The sequence below is a fragment of the Metopolophium dirhodum genome, chromosome 5 (assembly GCF_019925205.1).
Source record: "Metopolophium dirhodum isolate CAU chromosome 5, ASM1992520v1, whole genome shotgun sequence".
In the NCBI taxonomy this organism is placed as follows: Eukaryota; Metazoa; Arthropoda; class Insecta; order Hemiptera; family Aphididae; genus Metopolophium; species Metopolophium dirhodum.
In genome coordinates this window covers 29,296,805-29,322,096 of record NC_083564.1, presented here as the reverse complement: position 1 = coordinate 29,322,096, position 25,292 = coordinate 29,296,805, and the positions used below count along the sequence as shown (strand labels likewise).

Genomic DNA, 25,292 nt, shown 5'->3' with positions numbered 1-25,292 from the left:
AAAATTATAGTATATTAGTAAAATAGTATTGTACATTTATTATCTGTAAACATGTTTCAATAATACGAATAGGTAACACGGCATACAGATAAACTATTTATCTATATCTCAGTCTCTTAGAATCAAGGTTAATAATTGTTTAGTATCTTAACTGATATAATATTATGTTGTTACTTATTATTATTTATTAGAAAAGAAAATCACAATATCCATACAACAGATGTAATACTGTTGTAATAGACTCAATATAATATAACACGTTTGTTTATGTGATTCTGAATTATTTTTTCTATGTTATTTGAAGTAGGTACTTTTTACAAGTCTGGATAATATGAATAGATTTTGTTAATTTTTTCATTAATTGTATGGCTTTTGCAATTTAATTAATGTTAAAGTAAACTACTATTGTTGTAGGTAGCCAAAATGAAAGTAAAATTAACCTACACTGAATACAAAAACAATACAAACAAATCAATTTGTCTATAAAAATAGGAGAAAAATTCAAATTTGGTAGGTATCCGTAGGACAGGGTAAAGTGGACCAGCTTTTGGTGTATTTCTTAAGATTCCGAAGAAATCTATTTGATCAAAACGATTGAAACTTGGAATATATAATCTATACGCATGAATTTACGCTTTTTTTTTTAAGTTTTTTATTTTAAATATCACATATTCTTATTGTTCCTAAAAGAACAGATTGTATATACCTTATAAATAATAAAAAAAAAAAAATATGCTATATTTGTAAAGTTGTTAAAAAAAAAAAAAGTTTTTTATTTTAAATAGTGGTCCACTTTACCCACATACGTGGGGTGAAGTGGCAGGTATTTGATTTTCATTAAAAACCACTTAGATCAATTCTAGTTTTGAAGTGGACCACTAAATTGCATTTTTTTTAAATAGACCACATTTTGAGCATAACAATTATTTTTTCTTGTTTATTCATAATATATGCAATATGCTAAATTTATAAATATAAAATTGTTCTTAAATAATTTTTGTAAAGAAATTTGATTTAATTTTACAGGTTTAACTCCCAATGTTAAATTTTGTTCGGAGTACTTCAAATTATAGCGAACTGTATAGTTTTTCCTGTAGCTTCTTGGTGTTATTCACCCAACGTTTTTAAAACTGTCTACAAATTGCTTCGCCAAAAACTAAATAACAACAAATTTACAATTATGATTGCAATAATAAATTCATATGAACTTATTGATAAGATTATTAAGAGTGAACATTTTCAATTTAGTTGCTTACTTTTGAGATATTAATGACTTTTTAAAGATTTCCAAATAAAAACAAAAAAAGTAGTTTTGGTAACAAAATTATTTTGATGACATATTTTGTACATATTACTATTAGTATCAAAAATTGTTTGTTATCATACTGCTAAGGAGGTAGAATTGATCAAATTAATTTGGATAAAACTATCTCAAAGTTATGCTGATAAACATTCAAAAAAATGAGAATAGGCCACTTCATCCCCAGCATGTTCACTTTACCCTGTTCTACGTAATTACATTTTTTTTTGTGTTAAAAATTGAGATCGAAACTAGGATTCTTAAAATAAAAATGTGTGGTTTCAGCAACAATTATTAAAAATGAAAATGTTAGGATACCTGAAAACCAACAGGAAGTAGAACAAGCATGCATTGCTACTGCCACTAAGTTGAAATATCCCAAAAGAAATTATTGTACACTAATGACTCATTACTACAATTGACAAGTTAACCTATGTTAGGTACCACTAGTTATTAAGTTTTAATTCTTTACCTCACGGATATAGATACTATCTTTAATCGTGTTTTACCTTAATTTATGCCATGTAGCCTGTAAAAATGTTAACTAATAAAAAAAAATTTGATTCAAAATATATTTTATACCTAGGTATTCTTCCGAAAATAAGTCGGATTCGATGTAGAAGTTGTCATTAATAAAACTAATGCTGGGTTAAATGAACAGTCGCTAAACATAAACATGATTTAGTTGCCTGTGATTGGTCCATTAAATTGTATTGAATCATTAAATTAATATATTATTGTTCATGCAACCCGGCATAAGACAATAAAATAATTTTAAATTTAAATTGATACAGAGAAATAAAAAAACTAGTAGTTATTTTAATAGTCAAGTACTATAATAATAATCATGAAAAAATTAATTGTACAATGCAAAATTTGTTCATGTTAAAAATTATTCAAACTTGATAAGTGTAAAAGAAATATATTATAATTGAACCACCTATGTATAATTTCATATGAACTTTCATTCAGATGAACAATTGTATTAACTGTTAAAAAATGTTAAAAACTATTCATAGGAATATTGATACCAATTACAATTAGAATAAATTATTTTATGTAACCACCATCCTAATGGACTTAGATATATTGTCACTTGCATAAGAAGTATGTTTGTTATACAGTTCACGAATCCATTGAATATGGTGTTTAACATCTGTAAAAACTGCAATTGAATTATTTGTGTTTGGATCTTTCACACTTACTACTCCGGTTAAATAATAAGAACTAGTGTGTAAAAACGTTAAGCCTGCACCACTATCGCCTTCACGAACTCCTTGTCCTGAAATTAAAGATATTTTATTCATACAACAAAAATTAATCATACTTCCATTATTAGGCAGTAGGTAAAATACAGATTTATATTTATTAATTATCAATGACATATTGGTTTGTTGTTAATTTTATATGAATTTGAGTCTCAATAACTCAAATCTCAAGAGAAATAAAAATAAATTCAACTTTTATATTTTTAAAAATTTTTTGAAATCCCAAACTTTAAACAGTGCGGCCCATTTTGGAAAATGTTCAAAATTTGGTACCCACCTAACCTAATATTTGACTTTTTTTATTTCATTGATAATCACTATATTTGCGATAACTTTTAGTCTAACAATGTCGTGATGACACATCACTGGTATACACTTGTAATCATCCCGGATAACGATCAATGATAAAACTAAATTCAAACATCAATGTTCAACTTAGTTACACGTTAAATACTGTAAAGTAATAAAATATTTTAAAGTAATCTAATATTTTATTTTATTTTAATTTTAATTTTATTTTACAGTACGAGTAGAACCCTTAAGATATGAATATAACAATAATAAAATGTTTTATGGAAACTAGGCTCACATTTTAGAGGGAGAAAGAAGGGTCGGTATTGGCAACACGTATAAGAAGGATGATCAGAGGACGGATAGTTGAGATAGTAGTTTGAGGAAGAGAATACTCTTTTAAGAATATATAAACATTTCAAAACTTAATGTAACCCACCAAAAATATAATCACGACCACAGTTTGGGAACCTTTGCATTAGAAATAATTTATGAGATAATCTTTAGCAACTTTAGCTGTTAATTTTGGTATTGTAACAACTTATGGAATCTTCTATGTATAGTTTATTTGATAGATTTGTAGAAATATATTTTGTATTCTTATATTAATTGTAAAATGTGATTTAATAATTTAATATTTATATTTTAAGTTAATCTTTATATTAAAAAAAAGAGTTTTCCTTAAATATTAAGTATTTAACAAATGTGTTGAAAAAAAATCAATGATTTCAAAGTATTGATAATATTTTATTACCCAATGCAGAACCAGCGCAAAACTTATCAACAGTCACAAATGTTTCAAATCCGTTTGTATACAAACTTCGACAAGAATCGTGGTTGATGTATGGTAAAGATGCTTCTAATAAAATGAGACTTGATAAGCCCTTTTCAGTTTTTCCCCAACCAACGATCTGAAAAAGTATAAAATAGTTTTATAAAATATGTTATATTATAGTTTTATAATTACATTATAATAAATATATACAATTAATCTATTGTTATGTAAATGTTGCCGTGTTAGTAATAAGAAATAACTAATGAGTATAATTAGCTAAATAAAGTCTGACTGATCAAAGATTTTGAATTTTGATTTATAAGATTTTTTTTCAGTTCTGTCAGGTACCAGTTAACATGCCAACATATATACACCTATACTATAGCAGTGTATCCACAGTATTTGCCTTTACTTACAAATGGACGGACAATGGTGAATAATAATATAGTAATTAACTTATAATTTTAATATTTAATCATACTAAAAAGTAAAAACTAACCTTTCCTTGAGCTCCATTTGGTATAGTATATTTACTATTCCAGTCGACACAAACAGGTGAGACACCATTACTAATAGAAACTCGGTTTGGTAACACAATAACAGCTATATCATCAGCATGGAACCCATTAGGTCCAAAATAACCTTCATTTAAGTAGATGATTTCTACCTATAAAATTGTTTAAATTTATATTATAGTTACATATCACACTCATTATTATTATTTAGGTATTAGATTCTAAGATTCTACTTTTAAATTAATAAGTAACTTACATTCAGTATTTGAGTAAAGTCATTGTCAATTACAGTTAAATCTCTAGCATATTTTCCAACAGCAATTCTGTATAGACCATCATTCACTAATATTCTATTAGATATTCCTTTTTGCCAAAAACAATGAGCCGCTAAAAATGTTATTAAATTAATATTCATTCATAAATACATTGTACAAAGTTTTTACCAGAAACTACTAAATTTGGAGCAATTATTGAACCTCCACATATCAAGTCATAATTAAAATTCTCTTTATTTAATTGATATACTCCTGCATTCCAAGGTGCTGTTCCAACGAGTGCTTTCTTACCATTATCGATCAATACTTTATTTCCAACATATACTTTACCACAATCTACAATAATAATTGAATACAAATATAATAATAATGCAAAAGTTATAAATGTTATAATATATATAGAGTAGAACATATTATTAAAGGTTAAAAATGTACATAAAAAAATAATACCTATCATAACCTAATGGTTATTTGTTCATCTTAAATTTTAACTTTTATAATACAAACAAAAGCATTTAGTAATAGAAATAGTTTAATAAATTATTAAAATAAATATAAATTAGAGATTTATGTTCATATATTAAAAAAATACAATTACATGGAATGCATCTATATAGTTGATTATTCCATAATCCGTTTGACTGACAATGTAATTCAAGCGGAGTCTCATCTTGTCCATTTGGTACAGTATGTGTAGGCTTACATGATGGTGTTGCTACTGTGTCAGGTATCGATAGATTTGAGCAATTTGCATACTTTCCATTAAGAGTACATTTAATATCTAAACTATCTGATATTAGAGGTGGACACATTTCTATAAACATAAACAAATTATAATCAAACATAACCAAATATCAGTATTATAATAGTTGAATAAGTAATTATTACAACATACAAATTACAATACAAAACTTACTGAAACATAATTTATCAGAAACTGTTACCCATTTTCCATTACTCTGACAAACCCTAAAACCATTGGGATAAGCTTTATGATATCCAACTTCACAGTTCTCAAAAACAGTAAGGTGATGGTTAACTAATGACCCATGAGGTAAAATTGCTGTTGAACCTTCATAAGAATATATTACTCCGTCGACAGTAGGTAAAACACATAAATTCCTTTAATTACAAAATATTAACAATTAAAACCATACCAACTAGGTACATCTTCTATAGATATTATAATAAAAAAAAATAATAATTCAGGATTAATTGATCATATTGCAATCCATGCAACCATGCTAGATGATATCTTACTTATAACTATGAATAAAAAATAGAAGAATTTTATAACAATTATACTTATTATTAGTCTAGTAAAGTCATAATTAATTGTTAAATTCAATTTTTGAGAAATGTATTATTTTTCCTGTTTTTGATAAATACCCAAATAATCTGTAAGTTATTCATACAGATAAAATAAAATGATAATTACATTGTATTAGTCTCCGTTGTTGGTTTAGTTGTAATGTCCACAGGTCTTGTTGTTGTTGGTTTTGAAGATGGACTATTACTATTACTTTCACATCGTTCTTCATCAGATCCATCATTACACTGTCTTATGCCATCACATTTACTCTCTTTACTGACACAAGCCCCATATTTACACTGGAATGTGTACTTTTGACACCTTAAATGTAAAATTTTTAGTTAAATATAAAGGTTATTTTTAAAAATCAAAATCAACTCACCGGACTGTTTTACATAATGCTGAAGTTTCATCAGACCCGTCCTTACAATCTCGAGTTCCATCGCAAGTTGATGTTCCATCAATGCATTGGCCAGATGTACATTTGTATTGGTCTTCGCTTTAAAATAAAATAACTTAAAGGTAAATATGTAAAGGTTTAAAATTAACAATCATATTACTATTATAATATATTCTTCAATTATACAAAAAATTAAGTGTATAATACTATATCATTACTCATTTATAACTTTATAAGCTATATGCCTATACATTATACCTACAGACCTACAGTGGAGGAATTATGGGGGGGAATATGAGGATATATCCCCCTAGAGGCTTTTTTTTAGAATAACCATAATTAAATCCCCGTAAGAACTTGGCTTTACAGGATTTTAAGATAAGAAGTAAGAATTCATGGATATTATCATAGTTGAGATTTTTCTTTGAAAACCATTATTATACCATTTACCTCATTTAATTTATAATAATAAATTAATATAATATTATGATTAATGAGATTTAATGGTCAAGGGGGTGTGGGGGCATAGCCCCCTACTAGAACGATAGTATAAATTTATATCCCACCCCAGAACCAATTCCAAATTACGCCACTGTAAACTTACAATAAATAAGTGAAGTTAGGATTAAATAATATAAGTATATAAATTAGGTATAGATATGTACAGTAGAAGCCGCTTTTGAGGAACACTATTGGACCAAGGTGAAATGTGTCAATTAACCAATTGTTTTTAATAGACAATTGGTTATTATGTACTAAGGGCCGGCCTGTCCTTAAACATTTTGTTTCAATAACGCAATTGTAGAAATTGTCCGTGTTCTTAATAAGCTGCTTCTACTGTATACTATGAATATAATATATATATATATATTATGTATATATTTATAAATTACTAGCCGATCCCGTGCACTTTCTGCCAAAAATGGCAACTTTTAAAAAATTATGATTGTTCAACTCCCTTTGGGTGTAACTCGCTGCAGTAAGTGTAACTCAGACACCCTGGTAGGCAATCCGACGGCAACTAATCCACCTTGGTAGACAATATTCGAAAATTAGATCTGATGCGAGGTTGTACCTAATATACCCATATAACTAATGGCAACCAATAATAAATAAATACTAATTTCTACCCTAATTCATATCTTCATGCCGATAAAACACAAACAAAAGAAAAAAAGGTCAGGTTGCAGGTAGCTTGAAACTCACCGGCTACTGTGCTGTATATAGGTATACAATTTACACATTTATTTTAATTATTAATAATAACTAATTATTTATTAACTATATCGGACTAAATTTATGCCTATGGCACTCACAAAGAATGTGTGAATTCAGAGTTTCTATTGGTGAAAGAATTTTTGAAATCGGTCCAGTAGTTTTTGAGTTTATTCATTACAAACAAACAAATCTATCCTCTTTATAATATAGCATAGACTATATAGGTATTAGGTAGGTACATGTTATATTACAATTATATTTTTTTTAGAATGATATATGTATTCAAATGTATGTTTTTAGTTTGATGAAGTAAATATTATATGCCTGAATATAAATAAAATAAATATGTTTAAAAATCGCTTACAGGCATTTTGATGATCCACTGCTATGAGTACTGCTTATAGAACCTTGTCTACATTCAGGTAAGTTTTCGTCAGAGCCATCAACACAATCGTTTTTTCCATTACATTTGGATTTTTTATCCACACAAGCCCCATATTTACATTGATATGCATAACTCGGGCATCTATATTACATAAACATATTATACATAATATTACATTTCATTGATAATCATTATAACTATTACCTATGTATACTGTATAGGCTATAGTAAATACTCAATAGTCATATTTATTCCATACCTATGTCTAGCACACAAATCTTTGGTTTCATCTGAATTATCTGTACAATCAGCATGACCATCACAAATCGCTGACGATTCTATACACAGTCCATTTGAACAATGAAACGTATCCTCGGAATTTCTGTAATTGTATTAAAATTCAAATAATAGGTATGCAAAAATGAATTATTTAATATTAGTAATTAGTTATACAGTTAATTATATTGCAATTGCTCATTGGCTCACGAAGTTGCATATATTTTTTTCGAAGTCAGATAACTTTTAAAGTGGTCAATATGGCAATATAGTGATAAACATATTTTCGATAGGTGCCTAATCCAATGGGCAACAACCAACGTAAACATGATATTTTTAACTAACATTGAAATGCATTTTTAGGAAAAAATGGTTATTATTAAGTAATAAGTAGGTACTTATCAGAGAATAGAGATGAATAGGTAAGTAAGTATATAATATTATTGTAATTCATAAATTATCATGGATAAGCATAATAATATGCATTATTTGTTTCATTTTTCTTATACAGTGAAACAATTAAACAAATATTTAAAATAAGTAAATATATTATAAACGAAAAACATTTTATTACCACTGGCATATTATAAGTTAGGTATCGTAAGTAGAGACCAAGGACTAGAGAGCAATCAAAAATGTTGAAAATATCTAGATAATGTATAGATGCCTATATTAGTACCTATATTGATGATTACACGCATATAAAATATATTGTATATAGGTGTGTAATTAAATAATTTTGTAAGGTCAAATAGTAAAGTTGATATTATTCTATTAAATGTTGAAACACAGTATCTACATGATATGTACTCATATATTTAAAAGTAAATAAAAATTAAGTGGATGATCAATAAACATTAATTATTTTTTTTGCATACTAAAAATGAAACTTATAAAACTTGACCAATGACTTTCTTTTACACTCTACATATTACGTTATACTAAACTTATTATTTTATACTATACCTACTATTATAAATAAAAAATCATGAATTTTAGCCCCCTATAAGAATCTTATTTTCAAAAAACAAGGCACTAATTAAGTTATAACCAATAACTAGTAAAAATAATGCTAATTTCTATAAAATTGTATTATATACTAAAATGTAGTTTAAATTAATTTTTAATTCATACCACTGCAATTTTAAAATAAATACGTTTAAGTATGTAACACCTATATTATATGATTTTATAGAAATTAGCATTATTTTAACTAGTTATTGGTTATAACTTATAAGTGCCTTGTTTTTTGAAAATAAGATTCTTATAGGGGGGCTAAAATTCATGATTTTTATTTATAATAGTAGGTATAGTATAACATAATAAGTTTAGTATAACATAATATGTAGAGTGTCAAAGAAAGTCATTGAGAAATAAATAAATTATTAAGTACCTACCTATGTATGAACTATGAATATATAATAATTTATAGTACATAGCTCGTGTGTTGATTGATGGGACTTGTTTAAATGTTTGGGTCTACACACCATGACATTTATAATAACATAATAATTATTAATTATTAATATTATAGTTACCAACACTGAGCAAGATGATACGGCTTGTCGTTTTTCTAGTTTTCTGTCACAAAAAATGCCTGTTCCTGAAATAATTAATTCATAAACAATGTTAAGTGGTGTAATATTATAATCAACATTTTATGTTTTATCTTAAGATATGGTTCTATATTGTGCATATTATAAATTATGAGCTGTTGATGCGTATAGGTAAGCTTTTGTTTTAAATAAATAATATTAATTATGTTGATTAAAAATAAATACCTAAGCCCTATAATAACTATATAGGTATAATATAAATTAACTACAAATAAAAAGTCATCATTGGTTGGAATTTTTCTTCACCTTATCCTTTCATTTAAGTACATTTTTTCTCATTTGATAAATTATTAGAACTAATTCTACTATAATTATGTCATACAATAAAGATTATGTATATTACATAAGTACCTAAGTACTCCTTAATTGAAAAAATGTGCTGTATTTAATAAAACAAAACATATTTATCTTTGTTTTAGACTATAGTTCCAAAATCATTTCTACATAAAATATACACACGTGCATACGTACATCAATTAAAAATAATAACTTTATGGTAGGTACGTTTTCTTCATCTTAATGTATTAATAGGTACCTATATTCAAGCCTGGTCATAAACAAGTTAAAAAGTTAAAGTTAAATTAATTTTAACTTTTTAACTTAACTGATTTTTATTGATATAAGCTTAATAAATAACGAGTTAATTTTAATCAAATCCAAGTTACGATAGTTTGTAAATAATTAAATAATAAATATAATACAATCATTATTGAAGATACATGCTGTGTAAACATTTACTTTTTATTATTTCAAACCATATAACTAGCTACTTATAAATTAAAAAATAAATAAACAAGTAACTTAAGTTAAGTTAGTTGTAAGTTTCCATATAACTCTTAACTTGACTGAGTTCAAAAAAATTAACTATATAAACTTTTTAATATGTTTTTTATCAGCTTAACTTAATTCAATTAAAAATTATCATTAACTTGCCTAGGCTTGCCTATATTATCATTCAATAAATAATATAGTTAATACGAGTATAGGTACCTAATTAAAATCAATACTATTATGTATTTATGTAGCATAGATACTGTATGTCCAAATCAGAGTAGGTATTTTAGTATTTATATTGTATACCTACGTTTTCAAAATTGACAAAATTGTTGTCGCCATTAAATTTTGCTTAATATTTAAAGTATAATATGGCATAGGTACTGTTTTTGAAAAAATTTTACCTATTTATATATTTATATTTGAAGACACTTCCACTATAGATGGATAAATGTATTACCACTGAATACTGATTAATTATACTAAATTAATAGCATTACATTATAGATTTTTTTTTTTTATATTAAACTTTATACGTATTTAATATTATATAGGTAATGACGTAATGTATATCCGTTATTTATTACAATATTTTGATAATACGTACCAAAAATTAAACATGAATATATTAACCAGGAATACGTCACCTTCATGGCCAATGACGAAATAATATTGAAGCGAATATATTTATAATATCAACAATAAATGTTAATAATTAATATATTAGATACGTCAAATGAACGTCACTAAACACTAAAAAATATTTTACCGTAAATTGACAAAACTGGTACAATCTGACTGTAACATCGTTTTAAAACGATCTCTAGATATCATGTACAATATAATATTATAAACGATTATACCTAATATAACAACTGTACAACATATAATGTTGGGTCTTCTTTATATTATATATTAGTAATGTAGTCGGTATTTATTAGTCGTTGTTGATGTTATTATGTACCACCAATACGAGCTACGTTCGTATGTTCGACAAAAAGACAGACTTTGTACTACGTAGATAATAATATAGTCTATAGGTAAGTAATGGAAATATGAGTGAATAAGCAAACGTGTTTTAAAATTGATTGCACAGGCCCTACCACTATACCAGCTACTTCCTATAATACGTCCACCGGCTAATGGTTTTTGACGTAAATATACATTAATATGTGTAAAACTGGTTATTCTGCTTAATATGCAAGTAAGTAAGTAAATACATAGGTATACATTATTACACTATAAACAATTTATATGTACATAGGTAAGTAAATTTATAGACATTTTATGTTGTATAGAGTATAATATATACCTAGTGTACATTATTATATTAGTTATTATAGTATCTACATTACATTGTTTGTATATTTTATTATATTATAATATTAATATTATAGATTACATCATTTACATCTGTATAATACTATTATACTATTATAGAATATAGACTATAGAGTGTATACGTTATACCATTATACCATATTATAATATACATACTACAATATTAAGGTGGGCTTACACGCGCATGTTTGTTGCGGCGCCATAATCTACGCGCCAGCACGCCAGTAATGTTGGAATATTCCAACTTTTATTTTCACTTGGGCGCCAGAACATGTTTACACCTCACTGGTGCCTCAACTCGCATAGGTAAACATGCACCATGTACGTATGTAAACCTAGCATGTCTACAAAGTTTAAAATCAATTTATATACGATTTGCATACAACAAGTCAACACAACTACACGAATACACGATGATCTCGACCATTATACAGACACCCAATATATTTATATGGCTGTTGTGTGTATGTTAATATTATTTATAAAACTATAATTAATTACCCATAGGTACCTATAAAAAAAAAAAAAATCCTCAGCAGAGGAGTAGTAGTGTTCACACAGATTCTCCTCTGCTGTCGGTTCAAACGGGAAAAAAAAAAAAAAAAAGGTACCTACAAAATATCATGAATAAAATGAATTAGGTGTACGTGTTGGAAAATACCAATGAGCAATCGCCAATCCTCAGAAGTTTAAGTCACAGGTCAAGACCGAAAAAAAACGGGTTATAATATTATACTCATAGTAGATTAAATATATTATAATTTTGTCTTAAAGTAAAACCGTACAATTAATTATATTGCCTAATATATGTATTTATCAAGGGCGTCCGAAGGGGGGAGGGGGGCAAGTAGGGGCAGTTGCCCTCCTTTGGTTTTTTCTGGGTTGATTATCATAATTATTATTTATTATTATTATCAATGTACGAGTATCGCGTACCAAGATTTGGAAAATAATGCAAAGTACATCGTAATCCCAACCTCAATCATTATCGTTATAATATAAAATATCGCAAAATAAACTTTTTTTAAGTTAAAAATAAAAACATTTTTTTTTGTTACAAAGTTATTTTTATTACACTCGATTATGAACGTCAGGACTATAAGAAGTTGTTTTTATAGATTATGAGATGTAGTGGTGAGACCAAGACCAAGTGCAATACTGCAGTGTCCACCAAATTTTTACTTTTTTGATAAAAAAAAATTAAATGTTCATAGATGGCATACCTACTATAGTAGTTTCAAATTTTAAAGTTTGTGGTATCAATGACTAAATAAGCTAAAAATATTCAATTTTATAAATTATCAAAAATTATAAAATCAGCGGTAACATTTTATTTATTAAAACAAATTTATTTGATAGTTTAAAATTACATAACAATTTATTCAAATTAATGCTTTAACTAACTATATCTACGTATAATTCATACATATTTTTACATCCCTTGTCTATATGAAAGAAAACATGTCACAAAAATACTTTATAACTAATAGGAAAGTGAGATAAAAAAGGAAAATATTTTGCCCTCCCCTTGACAAATTCCTGCGGACGCCCTTGGTACTTATATGGTTGGTAAAAATATCCGTATACATATACAAATCTCAAAATACAAATTAGTCCATTTTTATTTTTATACTTCCTGAATAATAATTAATGATTTTAATAATAAAATTAAATTTATAGGTATGATAGTTTTATTATTAAGTATTTAATAGGTACATATAACATATTATTATAGGTACTATAAATAGGGTGGATTTGTGTATCTTGTATATGTTAGTACAAAATATGTATCGTGGGAAAAAGTCCTACTACACTAAAACAGTCGGGGGAAATGTCCATTTATCGTTTGTAATATACCAATTAAAAAATATCGAATTACATAGTTACAGTATAATTCGAAGACAGATATTGGGGGTGGGGGGGCTTAAGCCCCTCCTGAATGTAACAAACCACACTAGATGTCAAAATAAATTGTGTATTTTAATATACCTATATATACTTGGCGCCTCTGCTAGAATAAAGTAGGATAACTGAATAGCCACTAGTTAGTAGGTTGAAGCGTTTAAAAATGTATGTTTACGCTATTGAATAAGACAAAAATGTTAAGCCCCCCACGGATGTGACCAAATATCCTCCTATGGTATAATTGTATAAGCGTTAAAAGTTATATTTTTATCAAATTCATCAAATTCTAACCAAATAATGTTCTACCCGATAACACCAAATACAGATATTATTTATATAAATAACAATGACGAATGACCAATGGTCAAAGGAACCAATAACATAATAATATTATGTATTACTATTATTAGTTATTATTCAATTCACAGTTATAGATAATAATAATAATAGATATTATCTATATCTGTAGACTGTGATTCAGTTAGCCAAGATGTCTATAATATATTAATATTCAAACAGACAGATGAACCAACGCCGAACGCGCTACGCGAATCAAAAAGCGTCGTCCGTAGCTGTATAATATTATATTATGTTTCTGCCGGGACACAGCACGAGCGGACGCGACGTTGCGTCAAGCTCAGCCGCTGGAAAAAGACAACAACTCATGGGCCACGGCAGACGGGACGGCGCGGCGTCGAACTTAATATAGAGGAGGTAAGCGTAAGCCGCCTCTAGAAGCTTCGACGACCGTTGTCTCCGGTGGATTATCTGAGTGTTGCGCGATATATAAGTCATGATCCTGTTTTGTGCAGCAGTGACGTTGGACATCATTGGACTATCTCAATTATTATAATATCAGAAAACAAATGACGGATAATACACGATTAATGAACGCTAAGTGTTCGCAACAATAAATAAATAATGAGTTATGCAGACTCGCAAACAAATAATAATTTATATACTATATAGTTGTCCATAGCAACGATATATTTTTCAAAACTTTCGTCTCTTGGATAAAATATATTGCATAAGTTTATTGATCATCATTGAAATATGTTAATTAATTGAAATTTAAAAATAAAAAATTCCCGGTTTCTAAACGTATTATAATACAACCCATTAAGCTATAATTACATATATTATATTATGTACAAATCAACAATTCGGTAACTTTTATATTTTGGTACCTATTTGTTTAATACTGGCTAGAATGAATTTACTTTGATCAGAACCTTTATAAAAACTTAATATGGAAGGCATATGTAACTGTGGACAAAAAAATATACCTACTATACTATACTATACCTACTATAATATAACTATTTTCTGGTAACTAACGGATGGATGGACACGACGGAGATCTAAGGTAGTAGTAATAGTAGTATACATTTGTATGTTCACAGTCTTTTTTTTTATTTCACCGCGGTAATTTCGCAACGTTCAAGGGAGGATGTCCCGCTTGAACACAATGATTTTATCGTGATAAAAATCACGGGAAGATTTCACACTCGTTGTCCGCCTATTTGCCACTCACACAAAAATATTTACCGTATAGCATTTTACAGGGATATTTCACATTTTTCATCCACGAATTCTCCCCTTACACAAAATATTTACCGTATTTTAAAATTACAGGGAGTTTGCACACTCGAAATCGGTTTTGCCCCTTACTCAAAAATATTTACCGTGTACATACCAAATTTTATTTTTTCCCAACATACCTTATTATAAAACTGAAATTATAATTACTATATTCACATTTTTTTTTCATTTAGATCAATAATTTAAATGTTTTCAGGTAACAGGTAAGTATTTGTAATTCTCCCCTCTACTCCATGCAGTAACGGACTATGCTATACGTTCACATTTTTTGCATTTTTTTTTTTTTTACATTTTTATCTATAAGGTCTAGTATATAATACACTTACAAAGTAAAAACGCTTTCAGTTCAAAGTATATCCCTCATCGGTTATATTATATCAAATTTTTAAAAAAAATAATTACGTTTATAGTTTGAAAGGTTTTTTAATTATTAAAAAGAAAAGAACTTTAATTTGTTATGGGTCGACCGGTAATTGTGTCAAAATCGGTATTTGACATACATCCATTTGGTAAGAAGAGTGTTAAGTTTGGACTATTAATCAGCAAACAAATTTCAATTATTGTGTTATTAGTGTAAGTTAACGAAAAAAATTATTACATTAAATTTAGAGCAATGGGTACGCTCATGTCTGAATCTAATTACATTTAAATTACTAACAACTTACATACCAGGTGTAGACGTGTAAGAATTACTGAGAACTTCACATATTCAATTAATGTGAAGCAGAGTTCAATAACCTTACATATAAATGATGATTATATTACACTCTCGCATATAGATTTCTGCAGACTTAAACAACTTCAACATTGTGTCGACCTTTTTATCGCAGAAAAACAGAAACGTTTACAGAGTTTTCAAGCAACATTCGATCCAGCTTACAAACTGATTAAAAACAATGTCCGTGGTTTGCCCATCAGTTGTCAGAGAAATGAATTCACAAACCAGTATAATATACAAAACTATGATTTTAATTATTATTCTAATCTACAAAACGATGACACTTCATTTTTGTATGAGATATTACAATTTCATTTTAATGCAATGTCTGACATGATTTTTACAGGACTTAATAGTATGATATACCTAATACAAATTCATTTATATTTATGTATTGTTTTTTTTATTAAATAAAAAAAAATATTTTTATACTACATTTTTTCATGCGGCTAATTTATTCCTAATCGTACGACGTTCAGGGTCTTTCAAAATGATATCAAAGATAACCTGCATGGTCTCGTTCAAACTGTTATTTAGAGTCTGATCTTTCGACTTGTCCGATGTCGTCACCTTGACAGATGCCTCAGAGTGTCGCCACCTGCAACATAAATTAATTATTCAATCAGCTAAGCAGTGAATAAAAACAGATGATTTTTTTTTCATTTAGCAATAGTTTTTAGTTAAAAAATAAACCAAAGTCTAGTCTTTACCTATCCTTTGTTGGAACATTGCTTATATTTGCGCACTTGTAATAGGTTATCGTCCAGTAGTCAGTTGGCTTCTCATCAGGATTAAATTGGCTTTTAATGGTAGCCAAACCATCTCCCTGTCGAAAAGTAACAGAATTTAATATTTCTTCGTCAAATTCTTCTGCCCGCAATTTTTCCTCAAGTATTTCTCTGTATGATGAACTCTAAAAAAAAAAAAAACCAAATAAATAACCTTAGAATATTAGATAAAGTATTAAGATGATAAATTATTATTTATCTTACTGTTTTCATTTGTTTTTTTTTGTTCTTTTTATCAATTGCTTTTTCAGTCCCTCTTTTCAACGGTTTTTTAGTCTGCTTCGAAGTAGAAGGCTTCATTTTTAAGTCCAGGGATTCAAATTCGTTCTATAAAACATAAACTAAGGTGAATAACTATAAATGTATGAATGGCTTACAACCGATCTCTAAAACAATATTGAGTAACATTACAGTCATACTCTAATTATTATTTAATTTAAATATTATGTTTAAAATAAAGTTATAATCAACCACGAATTGTAACAATAGCGTCGAGTAGTTTTACGACTGACCTCCAATTTGCTTCAGTAGTTATAGTTATATTATATTATTATATGTATATTGGGGTGCCATAACTTTTTCTTCTAAGACCGTAATCTGCATAAATGATCATTTTCTAGTTTCTACGTTCAAAGAACTTGGTTTCTAACTAGGAAAATTACAGCTACCATTATTCTGAAGTCGATCAACGTTTATCCTAGTCTAAATTACTAATTAATTATGATTAGCGAAAACTAAAAATAAACGATTAACCATGGTTTAATTAATATATACATAAGCCATACGATTAACGAATAATATATTTTGGCTGATTATCACCGCACATTCAACATGTCCTCTTCCATGCAAAGTTCCTTATCGTTTTTATCAGCCCCGTCGTGATAACGAAAACAAAATATGTGTAAATTTATAATATGTTGTGTCAGAGCAATGACGTTTTGTTCTAAATCTGCAATAATCGTTAGCTAGTGAGTTTCAAAGTGTACGATGGGCTTCAAATTGAAAGCTCTAGTTGTAGTCTCATCGGGACTCGTTTTGGGTGTGTGTACGTATGCTGCATACCGAACTTGGAAGAAGCGACAGAACAGTGCCGATGACGAAGGTTTTGAAGACGTTTCGAAGGCAAGTACTTACTTAAATATAAACATCAGTCGTTACAATAAGACCGACGCTAGATGTTGGCTTTACATTGAACCGGTTTATCGTGTCTGTTTAGTTAGAAGAATCGTTGGAAAAGAAAGTATTGGTATTGGGTTTGGAAGGATCTGGTAAGTCAACATTAGTCTCACAAATTGTTAAGGAAGTCGGACAAAAAAGTATCGCATCAAATACTTTGTACAAACCAACCGAAGGATTTAATGTTACGTCTTTATCCGATGGAGGTTCTCCTACAGTTAATATATGGGAAAGTAAGTAATGTTTTATTTATTATTACCTACATACCTACCTAATTAAAGATTAATATTAAAGTGTGATAACAAATAACTAGTGATTTAAAAATTGTAGTAATTAAATTACATAATGTTTTTAGTTATTTTATATAATTAATATGCGTATATTGTAAAAATGAATATTATTTAAAAACAGTCAATACCTTTAAAAATTGTATTATAGTTTATCTGGTAATCAGTTGAATGCAATTCATAAGAAAATGTCTCCACTCTCTACAATACAATTATTTCTTTAGTTTCAAAAATGGAATTTAGTTGTTATTAATTCTTAGACAAATACAGTATTTCCATTGATAACCACAAAAATTAAATTATATCAATTTGTTAGATGTTTATCTAATCAACCAAATCTAAATATGTACCTATAGCTCAATTTAAAATTGAAAAATTATAGGGTGCAGTGTGTATATTATACTTTGTGTATTGATATACAAACATTTTTAGTTCTGTTATAATTTATTTATTACACTTAAAATTGTTATTTTTTTTTTCAAGTTGGTGGCAAAGAAAGTGTACGAAGATATTGGCCAAAGTTTTTCCAGGATACAGATATCTTAGTGTTTGTTGTTGATGCCAGCAATAATTCAAATCAATCAGTTGTTGTGAGCGAGATCAAATCATTACTTGGCGATGCCCGTTTGGCTTCTGTTCCCATTTTAGTCCTCGCCAATAAACAAGTAATGTTAATATTGATATTTAAAAATGTTGTTAGTAATGATAAATTGCCATATTTCAAATACCAACTAAATTTATGAATTCTTACAATATTGTTTGGAAAATACTAAAAAATAATAATCATCCAAAAGTGTGTGAAATCTATAAATCTTAATAAATAAGGCTATTCATTTACAAAACATACATTTCCAATTTAATCATATCTTGATTAGAAATCGAAGCTAAATGCAATATTATGTTCTTCTTATTGATTTAAATTGTATTATTATGATATCTGTTTATTAACCTTTTGATTGCAATGTTGAATATATAATATACCTGTATCTGTATTTTTAGGATATGGTTGGTGCACTTAACGCAGAACAGATCTCAAATGTCCTTGATTTGAAAAGCATTCCATCTAGATCACATCAAGTAAAAGTGTTAGAAACACAAACAAGACCAGAAACAAATGAAATTCATCAAACAGTATTAGAAGTCCGGAAAGTGCTCTTAAAATTAAGTTCCCATATGTAACATGAAAGTATTTTTTTGGTTCAATTAAAACAGTTGTATGCATATATATATATTATATTATATACAGACATACAAACTAATATTATTTAAGATAACTCAATATCTCAATTTAAATCTATTATTTTATAGTATTTTCATATTTAAATACTTAAAGTTCTATATTTATTTTTAAAATTATTATTACATTTATTGGATAACCGGATTATTTAATCGCAAATGAGGATTATATTTTTTGTTTTAAAACTTAAATATAGGATTATTTTCAAAAAAATATTTGTGATTATGAAATCAATATCTAATATTATTAGACAGAAATTTGCAGTAATTATAAACAAAGCTTTAAATAATATCAAGGAGAATACAATGATTTTCTTTATGGTTAAACATAATAGCTGTTCATTAGATCTGGGGATTAAATCTGTAACTTAAATGTATCTCGTAATTTAATTAATGTCAATTAGAAAGTTTAATTTTGAAATAGGAAAAATATAGAACTTAAAGCATTTAAAAATAATATATATAAAAACAATTTTTATTTACTGAAATAATTGGTGTCATGTTAAAAATCAACTTGTGTATACTTTTTTTTAACAAATAATTTTAAAGATTCCAAATGACTTGTTTTGTTTTTTTTTTTTATTAAGATTATAAATAACTAAAGATTAAATTATAAATCAGCTATTGGCTGTGGCATTAAATGCTCGTAAGCCTTTATGCTTTTGAATGTTAAAATTTTTGCACGTATTTGTTTCCATGTCATTTGGTAAACATTTTTCGGATCCTTTGTCATCTCCTGTAATATATAATATTCAACAATTATAAAAGCAACTTAATAGAAGCAGGATTTAAAATTAAAATTCTAATTTTTATTATTTAATGCAAAGCCTATGTTTAGCTTTTATCATAGTATTATCATATTTATATAGATGCTATGATAAAGAATGTGTTTTGTTTGCATAATTTGAAATAATTAATTTTGGTATAATTTCATAGAGATGATTACTATGTTTAAAGTGTTTTCGATGTTATGAGTTAGAATAAGAATAATATAATATTTTCAATACATTATTAATATTTGATAATAATAATCATATTATAAAATAACAAACAAATAAAAGTCTGAAAGTTCATTTTTTTATATCAATATTGAATTGTATTGATAAGCTAATAAACCAACAATAATTAAACAATTTTAGTAATAAGTTAACCTTATAATTGTCTCCATATTTCTCCATAAGACCAGTGATAAACTTTATCGTGCCAGGAGGTAATGTTATCTGCTTGATTCCTGTGGGTTTATTTGCCTGCTCTTCCAACATTTTGACAACTTGTGGTTGCTTTGGCTCTCTTTTACGCTAAAAAAAAAATATCTCATATTATATTCTATAAGATTCACTGACACTAGCTTATTTTTATTAATCATTTTGTTTTATTATTACCATAATTGTTTCACTGACCTTTTTATTTTGTTCTTTAATTTCTTCGCCTTGTACTTGTGGTTGAGTATTGGTAAAACCAGTTAAAATGGATTTGCTGGGATTATTCGTTAGTCCAAAGTTACTTAAATTCTTAGCAACTGATACTTTGTCATTCCAATGATCTTTTATAAGTGGACTAAATTAAAAAAAATTCATATTAACCTCAATATTAACTATATAATCAATTTAAAAATAACCACAAAAATCTCAACATTTAAATAATAATTAGGGTAGGTACCTAAACAGATTGTGAAATCAAAGAAAATTATTATAATTGATTTTAAAACAAAACTTCAAAGGCTGGGCATACATATAGAGCACTACCTATTATATTCATACTATGATATGAAACTGATGACTAGGGTTTGGATTTGAAGGTAAATACCTTTTTTTTTTGATAAAAATAGAAAAATAATTTTTAAATTGAAAATTTATTTCAATAATTTCTAAGATAATGGATGAACCTTTTTATTTTCTATTTTAAATTTGTATGTGTTTAAATATCAATTGACCTGATAGTTTTCTATACTATCAATGGAATAAATCGATAAGAGCTTGTGAAGACAAATCATTGTCAATTTTATGTTTAAAAATAGTTATAACGGGATTTATTATTGACGAAAGTTAATTTATTGTTTTAATACACGGTTGTTAATTTTTTTTAATATAAACTAGTTGAACCAACTGAAATCTATTTAACTTTTTAGTAAATTTTGTAATTGCTTTTTTTTATTGATTATATTGTATTCAAATCTAAACCCTACTGATGACACAATAAAACATTGCTATGAGTCTTCGTATAATCGTATGTGTAATTATTGACAGTTACAACGTTTGCCAGCATCTTTCTTCAAAACAACTATGTTAAAACCATAAAATAATTTATAATATTCTAAACCTAACAACTAATTGTTTATAGTTTTATCGCCGTACAGTAATTTTATTTATCGCATAGAGTAGATCTTTCTCTAGTTATCATTCATCGTTCCTAATATGTTTTGACGATACAATGCCCAACGGTAAATGGTAATTATTTTTAATAAGACGTACAGCGAAATTCACATATATTTGAAAATAAATAGTAAATACATGTACCTAATAAATAGTAATACTAAAATATTATTTATGTTGAAGACAGTTTTTTATGCAAAACTTACCACGTAACGTTGGGCGTCTTCTTCATCTTCTTACCCAACTTTTTTTTATTATAGTTCATAGGCATTTTTATTCAGTTGTAAGTAAACTATGTAAAATTATAAAACGTGTGACTGTGCGAGATACTGAGATGTCGACCGTATAGACTATAGATGATGTTTTAATGTGTAGTGGCGTAATGCGTAATCCGGTACTCACGTGGTATACGGAAATCGTGATTGGTAGTCGAACAATAATAAAATACTGATTATAAGTTATAACATCAACAGAATATGATAAATACACAGAACAATAATATTATTATGATAATAGCGTTGTTCTGTGATAATAGAGGTCGTGTTTGCGGTTTGCCGTTAGGTTATGTCCATGATAATAATTGTTCATCGTTCGTGTATCATGTTTAAATACGGAATTTCGGAATATCATAGTTAGATTTGATTACGTTTTCTCAGTTCTCACGATTATAAATAATACTTCTTTATAATCTTGCGTTTTCTGTAATAATCTATTCTGTGATATTAGCATAAGGGTATTTAAGGAATAAGGATAATGATCGTGCATTTGTGTTTATTACTTATTGCATGATAAAGTAAGTAACTAATTACTTGACCAAGAGTTACCATTGCACGACACTACGACAATCGTCAGTATGAGACGTAAATCGCAATAATATTATATCATATCATACAATTGTGAATTATGATCTAAGGTATGAAATATTGAGATGTTTATCGTCAGCGAATTCGAAGAGGTCGTGAAGGTGCAGCCGACTCATTTAGAAGATGATCAAATGTCCCGGATCATCATACACCTCAATTCGATGCTCGCCAACAAAGTGGTAATGGACGTCGGCTTGTGTCTGTCTTTATTCGATATTTTGGAAATCGGTGATTCGATAATATACCCGAGCGAGGGAGCGTATTTTTCAAAAGTGCGATTTAGATTCATCGTCTTCAGGTGTGTACCAACAATGTAATGGCCGAATGGCTTGCACTGGCGAAATTCCAATGAAAAAACTAGGGATGAACAGCTTTGCCCATCCTCACAACCCTACATTAAATAATCACATATTTTAAAATGACTGCACCATACCTATTAATTTATTAATATAAAATAAGAACAATTAGTTATTATCTGGTTGATTATAGAACAAAGGCATAAATTATATGGATGATAATTAAAACATTGGACATTGGACATTGGGTGTCTAATGTCTGTATGCATAGTCAAATAATGTAACACCCAAATTGACTATGCATACGGACATTAGACACCCAATGTCCTCTCCAAATTGTACCCCTTGGAGGTTGCAGCGACGATTAAATTTTATGCAACAAATTTCTCATGTTGCAGACCATTTGTAGAAGAAATACTCATCGGCAAAGTAAAAAGCTCCAGTTCGGAAGGAGCTGTACTGACGACCGGTTTCTTTGAAGACATATTTGTGCCTGCAGCAAACATGCAAAATCCCAGTCGTTTTGACGCCAAAGACAAAGTGTGGGTGTGGGAATACGACAACTGTGGCGATACCGTTGAGTTGCACATGGACATTGGTGAGACAGTTAGGTTTCGTGTCGTTTCAGAACAGTTTGTCGATACGCATCCAGGAGTGGACAGCGGGCTTTTAGACACCGGTGAGATAGCAACATCAAAGTCAAAATCGCCATATTCAATTGTTGGCACAGTAAGAGAACCTGGTTTAGGAGTAATTGGGTGGTGGACAGATTTATAAATTGTTAAATAGGTAATAAAAATTAGTTGTAAATATACATTTTAAATTAAATTATGTGTCTAATAAAATCAAATAATAGTTGTTTTTTTATTATCTTTAGATGTACATTATACTTAATCCTTATTGACTTAAAAATTTAAAAATCATATGCCTCAGATAATTTATCTACAAGTTTAAAAACCAGGTAGCAGAAAGCAGCAGGGTTCCAATTTACACTTAATTGTTATTCCTTATCTGGTTTATGGTCGCACGCACGCACATGCACAAGTCACTTAAAGTTATTAGAAAACCAATTTATGGACGTGAAATAGCCGTCACACTGACAAAAATTAAGGTACTTCTAGTGGTTTGATTTAAAAAATGTAAAGACGTTTATGTTGGTAAACAAGTTTACTTTGCATCGGTCGGAGCACTTTTTCAACTTTAGTAAATTCTTGACGAGAATAAATATTTTATATTTTATAAATTTTTCATATTGAATACATTAAAAAATATTATATAAAAAATATGCTCCGACCGATGCAAAGTAGACTTGTTGACCAATTGAAACATCTTTACATTTTTTAAATCAAACCACTAGAAGTACTTTAATTTTTGTCAGTCGCTAAGGTCGTTTTGATGAAAAATTAATAAGAAGGTTTGCAGGGGCTTTAAATAAAAATGTCTTATAAAAATGTTTTCTCAATATTTTAAATAAATAATATTTAGAATTTTCAAAATTTTTTTTTTTAATATATTTTTACGTAGGTTATAGTTATGTATTGATGATAGTTTTTTTACCACCTCATAAAAAGATAACCATCAGTCAGCAGTCTTAAGAAGACACTACCCATGCATCTGTTACCTCCGTCTTACACACTTACGACAGCAAATTTTCGTTCACTAGTTTCAATAGTATGCTGTTATTTTTGATATTAGAGTGAATTGGTCTGTTATAACATTTTTAGATAATAACATTATAAGTGCTTTTGCTTTTATTCAATATTTTAATTTTTAAGCAAGTAATGAGCATTTTTAATTTTTATATTTCATATACACATCTTACTTGAAAATGAAAATATTGAAAAATCGTCAATGCTTTGGCACAGATAATATTCTTACCAAAAAGTATAATAGGTCAATTCACTTTAATATTAAAACTAATAACACACTATTGAAACTAGTGAACGGAAATTTGCTATGTTGTGTGTGTGTGAGACGGAGACAACAAATGCATGGGTAGCGTTCTCTTCATAGGCGCAAATTGGGAGGGGGGCTTAGCCGTAGCCCCCCAAATCCTAGGACATTTTAAAATGCTATATTGCAATGGTCTGCTTCCCTTTAATATATTTAGCCCCCCCCCCCAAGTCAAAAGTTGAAATTGCGCCTATGGTCCTCATAAATCTAGAAACTCAAAATGTACCATCTATATTTTTCTCAATATCTTGCATCTAGGTACAAATCTAATAATTTAAATATACAAAGAAAATACATACTTAAAAAAATACTTCTCAGTTAAAGTGTTGAATTGTATTTTATTATTTTAT

At 27.9% G+C, this 25,292-nt stretch overlaps 5 protein-coding genes across 9 annotated transcripts; 2 read left to right on the top strand and 3 right to left on the bottom strand.

Moving 5' to 3' along the window:
* Window positions 1-19: 19 nt before the first annotated feature.
* LOC132945288 (modular serine protease-like) lies at window positions 20-11,408 on the bottom strand. Of its 2 annotated transcripts, none has more exons than XM_061014991.1 (14): window positions 11,013-11,405; window positions 9,558-9,618; window positions 7,999-8,121; window positions 7,719-7,880; window positions 6,119-6,235; window positions 5,863-6,057; window positions 5,341-5,546; window positions 5,023-5,238; window positions 4,593-4,760; window positions 4,406-4,536; window positions 4,134-4,301; window positions 3,614-3,770; window positions 2,401-2,582; window positions 20-1,156 (listed from the first exon to the last, which is right to left on the bottom strand). In XM_061014991.1, the coding sequence occupies exons 1-14, from the start codon at window positions 11,056-11,058 to the stop codon at window positions 1,112-1,114; spliced, it is 1,977 nt and encodes a 658-aa protein (XP_060870974.1). In that variant the 5' UTR covers window positions 11,059-11,405; the 3' UTR covers window positions 20-1,111. The 2 variants fall into 2 exon arrangements, with proteins under 2 accessions (XP_060870974.1, XP_060870975.1); XM_061014992.1 differs by lacking the exon at window positions 20-1,156 and having other exon boundaries at window positions 1,168-2,582; window positions 11,013-11,158; window positions 11,269-11,408.
* Window positions 11,409-16,199: 4,791 nt separating this feature from the next.
* On the bottom strand, window positions 16,200-17,604 carry LOC132945687 (uncharacterized). Its single transcript, XM_061015450.1, has 5 exons — window positions 17,579-17,604; window positions 17,272-17,281; window positions 16,964-17,086; window positions 16,682-16,884; window positions 16,200-16,569 (listed from the first exon to the last, which is right to left on the bottom strand). Exons 1-5 carry the CDS (start codon window positions 17,602-17,604, stop codon window positions 16,413-16,415), a joined length of 519 nt encoding a protein of 172 aa, XP_060871433.1. The 3' UTR covers window positions 16,200-16,412.
* Window positions 17,605-17,645: 41 nt separating this feature from the next.
* On the top strand, window positions 17,646-20,133 carry LOC132944165 (uncharacterized). The gene is made up of 4 exons (XM_061013370.1): window positions 17,646-17,881; window positions 17,976-18,168; window positions 18,706-18,887; window positions 19,222-20,133. The coding sequence occupies exons 1-4, from the start codon at window positions 17,747-17,749 to the stop codon at window positions 19,399-19,401; spliced, it is 690 nt and encodes a 229-aa protein (XP_060869353.1). The 5' UTR covers window positions 17,646-17,746; the 3' UTR covers window positions 19,402-20,133.
* Window positions 19,918-22,256, bottom strand: LOC132944167 (nucleolar protein 16-like). Its single transcript, XM_061013375.1, has 4 exons — window positions 22,037-22,256; window positions 20,859-21,015; window positions 20,610-20,756; window positions 19,918-20,194 (listed from the first exon to the last, which is right to left on the bottom strand). The coding sequence occupies exons 1-4, from the start codon at window positions 22,099-22,101 to the stop codon at window positions 20,069-20,071; spliced, it is 495 nt and encodes a 164-aa protein (XP_060869358.1). The 5' UTR covers window positions 22,102-22,256; the 3' UTR covers window positions 19,918-20,068.
* Window positions 22,257-22,406: 150 nt separating this feature from the next.
* LOC132944166 (DNA-directed RNA polymerase III subunit RPC8) lies at window positions 22,407-23,842 on the top strand. 4 transcript variants are annotated; one of them, XM_061013373.1, is made up of 3 exons: window positions 22,407-22,677; window positions 22,744-22,991; window positions 23,388-23,842. In XM_061013373.1, the coding sequence occupies exons 2-3, from the start codon at window positions 22,759-22,761 to the stop codon at window positions 23,764-23,766; spliced, it is 612 nt and encodes a 203-aa protein (XP_060869356.1). In that variant the 5' UTR covers window positions 22,407-22,677; window positions 22,744-22,758; the 3' UTR covers window positions 23,767-23,842. The 4 variants fall into 4 exon arrangements, with proteins under 4 accessions (XP_060869356.1, XP_060869357.1, XP_060869355.1 ...); XM_061013374.1 differs by having other exon boundaries at window positions 22,407-22,681; XM_061013372.1 differs by having other exon boundaries at window positions 22,408-22,623.
* The last annotated feature ends 1,450 nt before the right edge of the window (window positions 23,843-25,292 follow it).

Coding starts and splice junctions, on each gene's coding strand:
- LOC132945687 (XM_061015450.1), bottom strand. CDS start 17,604: ATGGAAGAGGACATGTTGAATGTGCG. Junction 16,885..16,963: donor AAAAAAAACAAATGAAAACA/GTAAGATAAATA, acceptor TTTTTTTTTTAG/AGTTCATCATACAGAGAAAT. Junction 16,570..16,681: donor AATGTTCCAACAAAGGATAG/GTAAAGACTAGA, acceptor TTTATGTTGCAG/GTGGCGACACTCTGAGGCAT.
- LOC132944166 (XM_061013373.1), top strand. CDS start 22,759: ATGTTTATCGTCAGCGAATTCGAAGAGGTCGTGAAGGTGCAGCCGACT. Junction 22,992..23,387: donor TTTAGATTCATCGTCTTCAG/GTGTGTACCAAC, acceptor CTCATGTTGCAG/ACCATTTGTAGAAGAAATAC.
- LOC132944165 (XM_061013370.1), top strand. CDS start 17,747: ATGGGCTTCAAATTGAAAGCTCTAGTTGTAGTCTCATCGGGACTCGTT. Junction 17,882..17,975: donor GTTTTGAAGACGTTTCGAAG/GCAAGTACTTAC, acceptor GTGTCTGTTTAG/TTAGAAGAATCGTTGGAAAA. Junction 18,169..18,705: donor TACAGTTAATATATGGGAAA/GTAAGTAATGTT, acceptor TTTTTTTTCAAG/TTGGTGGCAAAGAAAGTGTA.
- LOC132944167 (XM_061013375.1), bottom strand. CDS start 22,101: ATGCCTATGAACTATAATAAAAAAAAGTTGGGTAAGAAGATGAAGAAG. Junction 21,016..22,036: donor AAGACGCCCAACGTTACGTG/GTAAGTTTTGCA, acceptor TTTTTAATTTAG/TCCACTTATAAAAGATCATT. Junction 20,757..20,858: donor TTAAAGAACAAAATAAAAAG/GTCAGTGAAACA, acceptor TTTTTTTTTTAG/CGTAAAAGAGAGCCAAAGCA.
- LOC132945288 (XM_061014992.1), bottom strand. CDS start 11,058: ATGAAGGTGACGTATTCCTGGTTAATATATTCATGTTTAATTTTTG. Junction 8,122..9,557: donor GCCGTATCATCTTGCTCAGT/GTTGGTAACTAT, acceptor ATACAATTACAG/AAATTCCGAGGATACGTTTC. Junction 6,058..6,118: donor GCATTATGTAAAACAGTCCG/GTGAGTTGATTT, acceptor TTTACATTTAAG/GTGTCAAAAGTACACATTCC.